Here is a 12,271-nt window from a genome sequence, read left to right as displayed (position 1 = left end):
GGCTCCCTGACAAGTTCTCTTGTTAAGACCTTTTAGAAACAAAGGAAAGAGACAAAGAAATACTGAGGCAAACATCTCAGAGGGCATCCAAAGGAATCTTTTTTTTTTTTTTTTTTTAACATTTCGAAATTTGTTCTGGAGTATAGTTGCTCTACAATGTTGTGCTAGTTAGCAAAGTGGATCAGCCACACATACTCACATATTCCCCCTTTTGGATTTCATTCCTATTTCGGCCACCATAGGGCACTGAGTAGATTTCCTTGTGCTATATAATAGGTTCTCATTAGTTATTTATTATACATAGAAGTGTGTAGATGTCAATCCCTATCTCCCAATACATCCCACCACCCCTCCGCACTTGGTGTCCATAAGTTTGCTCTCTAAGCCTGTGTTTCTATTTCTGCTTTGTAAGTAAGACCATCTATACCATTGTATTTTCAGATTCTTCGTTTATCTGTTAATATACAATATTTTTTTTTTCTCTTTCTGATTTGCTTCACTCTGTATGAGAGTCCATAGGTCCATCCACGTCTCTGCAAATGACCCAGTTTTGTTCTTTAGGCTCCTCTGAAGTCAATTTCAGAGGTTGCCAGGTGGCTTTATGAAAATCAGCAGGGTCCCTCTCCCAAAGAGACTCATTTCCGAAACCAATTACAATAAAGTCATAAGTAAGCCAATGAGCCTAAATTCTTCACAGGTGGGATGGCTCAGATTGCTTAAATTCATCAAAGAAAAAGAAAGGTAGATGACAGTCAGATATACTATCTCCCAGTCTGAATTTGCTGCTTGAATGAATTACCCAGGGTAATGCTCATCATGAGATTAACCGGAGACGTGAGAGTTTGGGTGGAAGTTCCAATCCAGTGAGTCTGCTTTGCATTATTTTGGATTATGAAGGTAAATCTCTTGATTTTTTTCTATGCCAACACTATTTTTATCTTGTTAACTATTTCAAACAAAATTATGCACTCAAGGGTAAAAATATGTACAGCTGATGTGGTGGTTAATTTCATGTGTCCACTTGACTTGGCCATGGGTGCCCAGATGTTTGGTTAAACATTATTCTTGGACTTCCATTGGGGTCCAGTAGTTAAGAATCCACCTGCCAATGCTGGGGCCATGGGTTTATCTCTGGTCTGGGAAGATTCCACATGCCACAGAGCAACTAAGCTTGTGCACCCCAACTACTGAGCCTGTCCTCTTCCTTACTTCTCTTCCACCATGACAGAAGCCACAATAAGGAGAAGCCCGCTCATCACAATAAAGAGTACCTCCTGCCTGCTGCAACTAGAGAAAGTACCTGTGCAGCAGCAAAGACCCAGCACAGCCAAACAAGCAAGAAAACTATTCTAGTGTGCTTGCGAAGGTGTTTCTGGGTGAACATAACACTTTAACCTGTAGACTTAGTATAATAACATGGACTGGTCTCCCTAACATGGGTGGGTCCCATCCAATAGGCTAAATGCCTGAATGTAACAAAAAGGCAAAGTTTTGAATAAAGTTATGGGCTTCCCTGGTGGCTCAGCTGGTAAAGAATCTGCCCACAATGCGGGAGACCTGGGTTCGATCCCTGGGTTGGGAAGATCACCTGGAGAAGTGAAAGGCTACCCCCTCTCCAGTATTCTGGCGTGGAGAATTCCATTACTTGTATAGTTCATGGGGTCGCAAAGAGTTGGTCATGACTGAGGGACTTTCACTTCATGGGTAATTACCTCTTTCTGCCTGATGGTTTTCCAGCTGGGACACTGGGCTTTTCTGGCCTTCAGACTCAAACTCAAACACTGGCGCTCCTTGAGCCTGCTAATTTTTACACTGTTTTTTATACCATGAGGTCTCAGCCTCCAGAATTGTATAAGCCCGTCCTTCTAATAAACTTTTCCTCTCCCTATATACAGTCTACTGGTTATTGCTGGAGAACTCTGACTAATATGGTTGGCTTTCCTCTCTCTACTGCATTAATCTATACTGCTTAAATTTACCGATTACTCATCTGTCAGAGAAGTTTCAGTCCTTAAAGTTACGTGAAACATAACGATGGAGAACCTCTCAGCAGAACTACCCTGTTCTGTGTCCTCCACTCTCTTGCTTTGGAAACAAGCATATTCAGTGATTTATACATTAAATGTGGGGTTCCAGAGCTGTGTTCCTTGCTGGTCTTGCACAATTCATTTTATTCTCATAGTTAGTTTATAGTAGCGATGACTTATTTTCTCTTTGATTAGCTTATTTGTGCAGTAAACTAAATAGTGAGAGGCAGGGAGACCTGGTGTGCTGCAGTCCATGGGGTTGCAAAGAGTCAGGCATGGCTTAGTGATGGAACAATAGCAACAACAGTAAATTAAGCTTTTAAAACATAACCTGATCCCCAGAGGGGGCTTTTACCTCCATTTTATCCACCTAAGTTTGCTAAGTTTTACCCTCTCCTTGCAACTTTAAAAAATTATTAAACACACAGGCGCACAATCATGTTTTATTCATCTTCCCTGAAGAAGGCATAGGATATTTTAAAAGGCCCCCAAACCCTGTGGAAGCTAGAGTGGGTATGGTATCCTGCTGTGTGATTATAAATTAAAATGTCCCCTTTCCTTCCTGAAGAATAAGTCAATACCTAATATTACAAAACTTTCCTCCCAGCCTCTTTTTTCTTTCATGTTGGAATATAATGCTTCTATTGATGTGAAAATGCACCAGCATGCACTGAAATATAATTCAAGGTAGATTTGCACTCAGCTGGCATGATGATAGCACAGCCACTTTGGGAATTGAAATATAATAAAAAGTCAGTTAGGTGACACTACCTGGGAGCAACACACTGTTAACTCAAATGCTTTTTACTGGGTACCAGGTGATTCTCACAGCACGTCTACTTGTGAACTCGGGAGAATAAAATCAGCCATCTGTGTTGTAGGTATATCCAAGGTGAGCTATATTTATAGCTATAGATATGTATCTATTGCTCTATATCCATCTCACTTTTGGTTTTTGCTAAAAAGGGGAGATATGCTATCCTAGCACACATCTAAGCTCCTAATTAAAATGAGCACAATGCTTCACCCATCAACCTTCCTCAGGCTCCATCGTTCCCAAGAACTCAGAGCTGTATTTTGTCGTCAGCATCCTAAAATGATGAATTTCTGTTTTCCTCGAACATTTTATGTATCTAGATAACCATCCGAAAGTAGAAACTTCTTATTTTTTTAGATATTTTTTAGTAGAACTATACATATAGAAATTTTCACTCAGTTACATCTAACTCTTTGCGACCCCATGGACTATAACGGACTAGGATCCTCTGTACATGGAATTCTCCAGGGGAGAATACCGGACTGCATATCCATTTCTTTCTCCAGGGGATGTTCCTGACCCTGGGATCGAACCCAGGTCTCCTGCACTGTAGGCAGATTCTTTACCATCTGAGCCATCAGGGAAGCCCCATTTGGAAATAAAGAGATTTGTAACTCCTGATTCACTATTAAGAGAGAAAAATAAAATCTGTTGTTTCCTGAGAGCCAGTAACAGTTTTAAAAGAAAATGCCTTTATATATGAATTCACCTATCTCCCCCTCCCTTATTTATCCTAAAAAAAAAAAAGGTTTACAATTAGCTATGTATATTTTCAAATAAATGCTCATAGCTGCTAAGTCGCTTCAGTCGTGTCTGACTCTGTGCGACCCCAGAGACGGCAGCCCACCAGGCTCCCCCGTCCCTGGGATTCTCCAGGCAGGAACACTGGAGTGGGTTGCCATTTCCTTCTCCAATGCATGAAAGTGAAAAGTGAAAGTGAAGTCGCTCAGTCGTGTCCGACTCTAGTGACCCCGTGGACTGCAGCCCACCAGGCTCCTCCATCCACGGGATTTTCCAGGCAAGAGTATTGGACTGGGGTGCTATTGCCTTCTCCGAAATGCTCATAGACTCAACATAAAATGTTCCATTTTTTATGTGAATGCCATTTAGGAATTGAAGCTGAAGCCCATTGTTTAAGGACAGAGTTTTAAAAAATTGATTATATAAATGCTTCTATTTAAGTAGGGAAACTAGACCTTTTAAATCAATATAACGTACTCTATGTAATTTCCATTCATCATGTTGTTAAGCGGTATACTTTTTAGGAGTGCCATTTTACTCACAAGTATCATTGTATTACTATATACATTTTTTTTAATACTACTTGATGTTTGTTTTAGAAAACTGGATATTATGGAAAATATGTTAAGAAATTAGTAATGGACTGATAACCTACCAATTAGAGATAATTAGTATTATCCAGATTTATTTCATTCATATCTCTTTTCTAGTTATCTATACATTTATAAAAATAATAATATTGGGATTATATTCGACATAATTTTTGTAAACACTCTTATTCACTATGTTTTCCAATTGTTATAGGATTTTTGAGAAACATGATTTCTTATGGCATAATAGTATTCCACATAAGGATGTGCTCTTTAAAATAACCTCTTCATTGAAAATATTTACTTGTTTTCAATTACTTTTATTAGATATATACTGTGATAATATATCAATGTACATCTTTACTGAAAGTCACTCAGTCATGTCCAACTCTTTGAGACCCCATGTGGAATTCTCCAGGCCAGAATACTGGAGTGGATAGCTGTTCCCTTCTTCAGGGGATATTCCCAACCCAGGGATCGAATCCAGGTCTTCCGCATTGCAGGCGGATTCTTAACCAGCTGAGCCATGAGGGAAGCCTGAATCATCATGACTCAAATTTAATTAAAGGATATGCCAAGACTTCTAATATATTCAGCTTCTAAAAAACTATGGCTTAAATTTGAATTAAGGAATATAATATATATTATCAAATAATTCTCTACTTTGCTATAAGACAATGTAAAACAAATCACTTGAAGTATGTGAAGTAATGCCTAAACATTACTTACTTTTTGAGTTATAGAAATTTATTTTAAGAAAACTATAAAATTATATGGAGTTTGAAATTACAGAGCTGAAAATCAATTCTCAATAACTTAAAACATAAAAATATTATAAACAACCATTTTTCCTTGAGGCTTCCCTCATGGCTCAGATGGTAAGAATCTGTGTGCAATGTGGGAGACCTGGGCCCTATCCCTGGGATAGAAAGATCCTTGGAGAATGGAATGACTGTCCACTGCAGTATTTTTGACTGGAGAATTCCTCAGAAAGAGGAGGAGGCTAGTGGAGGCTAGTGTCCATGGGGTCTGAAAGAGTTGGACATGAATGAATAACACATTTTTTTTTCTTATGTGAGGAAAAATAAATCTCATGATGCAAATTATCACTGAACTTAGAAATTGGTATATGGATCAATTCTTCCAAATATTAATATACTAACTACATTTTCAGATGTTTGTAAAATCAAGAGAAGAGATATTCTAATTGTAATAGACAGTGCCAGGAGCAGTCCTTGGGAAATGCATGTGCTGAGATTGAACTGGGAACTTGCCAGTATTGGCCAGCACATTTCCCAGCTATGCACAAAGCCAAGAAAATGTCTATTCCTTAGGCTATGGTCTGGATGTGTGTTGAAATTCGTGTGTTGAAATCCTAATGCCCATAATGACAGTATTAGTAGATGGGGCTTTGATAGGTGCTCAGGTCAGCAGGGAGGAGCCCTCAGGAATGGGATTAGAGTTCTCATAAAGAAGACAGCTCAGATCATCCTTTTTACCACTTGTTTGTTGTTGCTGTTGTTCAATTACTAAGTCATGTTCAACTCTTTGTGACCCTGTAGACTGTGGCACACCAGGCTTCCCTGTTCTTTACCATCTCTTAGAGTTTGTTCAAATTCATGTCCATCAAGTCAGTGATGCTATCCAAACATCTTATCTTCTACTGCTCTCTTCTCCTTTTGTCTTCAATCTTTCCCAACATCAGGCTCTTACATAATGAAACAGCTCCTTATATCAGATGGCCAAAGTATTGGAGCTTCAGTTTCAGCATCCGTCCTTCTGATGAATATTCAGGGTTAATTTCCTTTAGGATTGACTGGTTTGATCTCCTTGCTGTTCAAGGGGCTTTCAAGAGTCTTTCCTAGTACCACAATTCGAAAGCATCAATTCTTCAGCACTCAATGTAGGAGACATAAAGAGAGGTGGGTTTGATCCCTGGGTCAGGAAGAGCCTCTGGAGAAGGAAATGGCAACCCACTCCAGTATTCTTGCCTGGAGAATCTCTTGAAAAGAGGAGCCTGGTGGGTTACAGTGCATAGGGCTGCAAAGAGTCAGACACAACTGAAGCGACTTAGCACGCACACAACCTTCTTTATGGTCCAACTCCCTCATGAGAACATAGCAAGAAGTCTGCAGTCTGCAACCAGGAAGAAGACTCTCACCACAGCTCGACCAGACTGGCACCCTGATCTCAGGCTTCCAGCCCCCAGAACTATGAGAAATGTGTGTATGTGTGTGTGTGTGTGTGTGTGTGTGTGTGTATAAAAATGACATAGTTAACAGATTTGGTTATGGCAGTTTGGGTGGACTACGATACTTTCCCTTACAGGACCCAAATGGCCAAATGGAAATTTATCAAAGGTTTGCAGAGGAAATTTTCCTGCAAAACAGAAATAAAGCAAGGCCCCAGGAAGTTTCCCTTTGGAGACAGGAATACAGAGCTGATGTTTAGCGGTGTGGATGTTAAGAAGCCATTCCATAATTGAAGCAATGTGGGGCTTTCCTGGTGGTTCAGATGGTAAAGAATCTGCCTGCAATTCAAGAGACCCAGGTTTGATCCCTGGGTCAGGAAGATCCCCTGGAGGAGGGCATGGCAACCCACTCCAGTATTCTTGCCTGGAGAATCCCATGGACAGAGGAGTCTGGTGGGCTACAGTCCATAGGGTCACACATAGCCAGACAAGATTGAAGCGACTTAGCTCGCACTCACGCTTGCACTCTCTTCATAAACAAAACAATGAGGTTTGAACACTTCAACTTAGCAAACAGTTGATTTAGGAGGAGGGCATATTCTGAATGATTCTTCTAAAAGGTTTTGTTTTCATGGATAGAAATTGATTTTTTCTTCAATAGGTGAGAAAGGTCATTAACAGAAATCATGTTCCTTTCTCCATATAAATGCTAAACCACTTTCCATCACCTTATTAACAGGGCAGATGAAAACTTTACAGTGTATTCTAAGCATCTATTTGTAATTAGGGCATAAAATTGATGCATTTTGCAATTAAAAACTTTATTTCAAATGGTATTCAGATTCTTTGTGTGTCTGTGTGTATGTGTGTGTTTTGTTTGGCTATGTATCAGACAGTAATACACAGGAATACTTTTTCTCTTACTACTGTTACAATATTATAGTAGTGTTTCTGGAAGATACATTTAGTTTTCCATTATGAATTGATGGCATAAATACTCTCAGGTAATTAGAACTTTAAAAAATCCCAACTCTTCAAAAGAGAAGACCAGTCCATAGGTCAGTGTTTTTCTAATTATGGGTTGCAGCTTGTTTTTAGGTTATGAAATCACTTAGTGGATCATGGTAATTTTAATTGAAGAGCGACAGAAGAGAAAACAACAAAATTATGAGAGCACGTTAAAACATAAGGTAAATTATATTTAATGAAAACTTGGTTTCAGTAGGTATTGAGTATGATATAAAATGCTTTCTCATTGTTTTGGTCAAAATCATTTGAACCAGGAGGATGCTGTGCTAAATGAAACAAGTCAGAGAAAGATAGATACTATATGACCTAACTTACATGTAGAATCTTGAACTAGAAGCCATAGAATCAAAGAGTAGAATGATGGTGGTTTCCGGGGGCTTGCTGTATATTGGTCAGAGGGTACCAGTTTTCAGTAAGGAGACGAAAATGTCCAGGGGAATCTAATGTACTGCATGGTGATTTTAGCTAACAATACTGCGTATTGGAAATTTAAGTATACGTCATGACAAAAATAAACTCAAAATGGCTTAAAGTCTTAAATATGACATGACACCATAAATCTTCTAGAAGAGGACATAGGCAAAGCCTTCTCTGACATAAATTGCAGTAATATGTTCTTAGCTCAATCTCCCCAGGCAAAAGAAATAAAAGCAAAAATAAGCAAATGAGACCTAATTAAACTTACCCGTTTTTACACAGGAAAGGAAACCATAAATAAAATGAAAAGACAACCTACAAAATAGGAGAAAATAATGGCAAACAGCGTACCTGACAAGGGCTTAATTTCCAAAATAAACAAATAGCTCATAGAACTCAATATCAAAACAACAACCCAATCAAAAAATGGACAGAAGACCTAAAGAGACATTTCTCCATAGACAGATGGCCAACAGGCACATGCAAAGATGCTTAACATCACCAATTATTAGAGAAATGCAAATCAAAACAACAATGAATTATCACCTCACACCAGTCAGAAAGGCCGTCATCAAACCATCTGTGAATAATACATGCTGAAGAGGCATGGAGGAAAGGGACCCTCCTGCACAGTGGGTGGGACTGGGTACTGGTGCAGCTGCAATGGGAAGGTTCCTCAACAAACTAAAAATAGTTAGGACAGGCTCTAGACTAAAAATAGAACTACCATGTGATCCAGCAATCTCGCCTCTTGGCATTTATCTGGAAAAGGCAAAACCTCTAAATCCCAAAGACACATGCACCCCAGTGTTCACTGCAACACTATTTACAATAACCAAAACACAGAAGCAACCTAAATGTCCAGTGACAGATGAAGGGATCAAGAATCTGTGGTATATAGACACAATTAAAGGTTACTCAGCCACAAAAAGGAATGAGATAATGCCGTCTGCAGCAACATGGATGGACCCAGAAATGATCATACTAAGTCAGGCAGAAAAAGAAACTACCATAGGACACCACTTACAGCTGAAATCTAAAAAAGATACAAACGAACTTTTTACAGAAACATACTCACAGATACAGAAAACAAAATTATGGTTACCAAAGGGAAAAAAAGTGGGGGGATAAATTAATAGTACGGGATTAATAAACACACTGCTATACATAAAATAGCTAAGCAATAAAGATTAACTGTATAGCACAGGGAACTATATCCAATATCTTATAATAGCCTATATGGAAAATATTCTAAAAAAAGAAATACACACACATATATATATATAAACATATGACTCACTTTCTTATATACCTGAAGCCAGAAGCTAACATGATAATAAAAATCAACTATATTTCATATAAAGAATAGGGTAGATATAACACAGAACAATTATCCTTTGTTAAAAGCAAATATCAGTGTACTCTACGTATGGGAAAAATGGAAATCTTTGAAATGTCAATATTTCATTGGACTATATAGGAATGAGACTACAGAAAAATTCAAATATCAAATCCTGTTTTCCTTAATTTGCACAGATTCTAATATAAATTAACAAAAACATCTAAACTTTACTTTTATCCTATTTAAGGAAACTTATGAGGAAATGGTAACCCACTCCACTATTCTTGTCAAAAAATCCCATAGACAGAGGAGCCTGGCAGGCTACAGTCCGTGGGGTAACAAAAAGTTGGATGTGACTGAGCAATTGAGCATACACACACATTAAGGTAAATTAGTTGCTGAATATTGTATTCTTTTGTTTATTATATTTTATTTTTATTTTATATTTTATATTTATTTTATTATATTATATCCTGGGGTCCTAAATTCGGAGAAGGCAATGGCACCCCACTCCAGTTCCCTTGCCTGGAAAATGCCATGGATGCAGGAGCCTGGTAGGTTGCAGTCCATGGGGTCGCTAAGAGTCGGACACAACTGAGTGACTTCACATTCACTCTTCACTTTCATGCATTGGAGGAGGAAATGGCAACCCACTCCAGTGTTCTTGCCTTGAGAATCCCAGGGACGGGGGAGCCTGGTGGGCTGCTGTCTATGGGGTCACACAGAGTCGGACACGACTGAAGCAACTTAGCAGCAGCAGCAGCAGGGATCCTAAACTAGACATTAAATTAGCAAATGTTTATTGATTACTATGTTTAAGATCCTATTCTTTTAATTATAATGGTACTTGTTACATGGAAAACCACCAGGAGTTTGGGTTTTCTCAGCGATTTCCAGGAGGGCGGACTTCATCTTGTATTTTTATGTGTTTAGGCATTAGAAATGCCTGAACATCAATTTTAACAGAATCTAATGGGGAGTTTTTCAACGGTGGTAAATATTTGTATGTGTATTTGTTTTATGTGCTATTATGGTCTCTCCAGATAAATTCTATTTGCTCCAACTCTCTCCACATGAATTTATACTGAGATGCAGTGATAAAATATGGTGATCAATCATTTTCACTATGAGCTTTTGGAGAAAAAGCAAAACAGTGCAAAAAATGAAAAAGTAAATATCTAGGTATTTTACAAGAGCTTTTGATTTCAATTATTCAGATACACCTGTGACATAATGCTTCCGTGTCTTCCTTGAGTCCTTGTCTGTAATAGACCACACAGCCAGCTCATACAAAAACACACAGCCTGTTGCATGAAAAGGCACATATCCTCAAGCAGGAGATATTCTGTGAACACTAGTTCATGGAGCCACAGTGCTGACTTCAGCAAACATTCCTGGAGCATCTCTTATGTTACAGGCATTGCTCTACGTGCAGGGGCATGGTCTCTGCCTTCAGGGAGCTGATAGTATACAGGAGAAATGAAATGGACCCAATCATAATAGTGTCACGAATGAACACAGAATATTTAGAAATCAGAGCTCACAGTCGCACAGTTGAGTCTTCTATTAGGAACTTTCTCTCACAGTATTTGGTACATCTGTACTAGGGGCTCCGAAAATACTCTTTTTCCTCCCATCTTCCAATTCTAAGTAGTTCGTTACTTAGAATTGAAGTACTTACTTAAAACACTACTTTCAAGAAACATCTAGAGAAATTTGATGATTTGTGTTTTTTTACTATTTTTCAGTCCCATATCAGATATCATTTTCTTTGTTTATGATAGCTCGTTTGGCAATATCATCTTTCTTTGTGCCATCATATTCAAGGACTATTCCAAGGTCGACCAGTTTATTCAAATAACAACAATATTACCTAAGTCTCCGTTTATTCTGCCACTATACTGCCAAGTTTAAAAATCACTCTACTCAGCCAGGCCAGTCTTCCTTCAGTTGATCCTTATCTCTTGTCATTCTTCTTTGTACTCATTTCCCCTTTTTTTTTCCCCTAATACTTTGCATACATTTAGAAGACCACTTTGAGCTTTTGATTCAAACAGTAGAACTTACCTTTAAAGTCATAATTTACATCAACGCAACCTTATTACTCGTAGTAAAAGGAATGTGAATGTCCATAAACTCAAAAGATATCAAGCACTCTTATGTTAATAAAACAATCATTCTTTGTTTTTGAACATATGATCTTAGAGGAATATCCATTGCTCAATGCAAGAGGGACTAGCATTTGTAAAAAGGAAAGGATTTCAGTCCTGTCAAGACAGTCCCAACCAACTTTCTTCCTCGCCTATCCTCATCCGCTCAGCGTTTCTAAGTTTCCCTCATTCAGTCTGCACTCAGGGAAGCCAAGGAAAGATCTCAGAGTCTGAATCCAAACATAATCACGAGAGTGTGCCAACAACAAAGTAAAAACATAACCCTAGCTGAGGAAATCACAACAGCAGTTTCAGGCACGAACGTCGAATAGATTCACTGACCTGACGAGATGTCTATCTGGTTCATCTTGGTCTGCGTGACGTTGATGTGAACACCGACTTTGCTCTCAGTGAGGTCAATTTCCACGTTGCCCAAGTTATCTGCAAAATGACTGAAAAGCAGGAGACCATTGGGGTTCCAAGTCCTGAACTGGAAGCTAACCGAAAACAGGTCCTGGTGAAGCCGTCCAGGCACCTCCAGATAACTGGTAGCGTTGAAAAAGACAGGTACTGTGTAAGGCTCCACACACGAGAAACTCAAATTTCCCTGGAAGACAGAAGGGCATGCTTTGAGGAAAATGTAGAATAAAACAAGCACCCAGGTAAGACAGCTGACCAAGTGAGAGTTATACACATTTCAAACCCGAGCTTGAGCTGTGTGCAATTCCCATGTGCAGTCATGTGACACAGATTCATGTGTCCTTGAAAGGACATGTCCTGGCATGTCCTTTCTGCTGTAGCTAACAGAGTTCAGCAGCTGGCTATCAGACTGAGGGATTCATGCAAGCACCCTGCATCATGGATTTGACAAACTGACAGCCTGGTGTGATGGGCTGGCTATGAAATGGATACACCCCTGTGTAGTGGGCTTGGGAGTGGACCACTGGACTTTCTGAAGAAAGCAAAG

At 39.0% G+C, this 12,271-nt stretch overlaps 1 protein-coding gene across 1 annotated transcript in view; it reads right to left on the bottom strand.

The window, feature by feature from the left end:
* CNTNAP2 (contactin associated protein 2) overlaps window positions 1-12,271 on the bottom strand; it is a 2,330,533-nt gene that overhangs the window by 1,294,671 nt on the left and 1,023,591 nt on the right. Inside the window, exon 8 of the mRNA XM_070369076.1 lies at window positions 11,647-11,911. Within this exon, the coding sequence (XP_070225177.1) occupies window positions 11,647-11,911 (265 nt within the window). The remainder of the gene's footprint in view (window positions 1-11,646; window positions 11,912-12,271) is intronic.

The sequence above is a fragment of the Bos mutus genome, chromosome 4 (genome assembly GCF_027580195.1).
Source record: "Bos mutus isolate GX-2022 chromosome 4, NWIPB_WYAK_1.1, whole genome shotgun sequence".
NCBI lineage: Eukaryota > Metazoa > Chordata > Mammalia > Artiodactyla > Bovidae > Bos > Bos mutus.
This window is presented reverse-complemented; position numbering and strand designations above follow the sequence as displayed.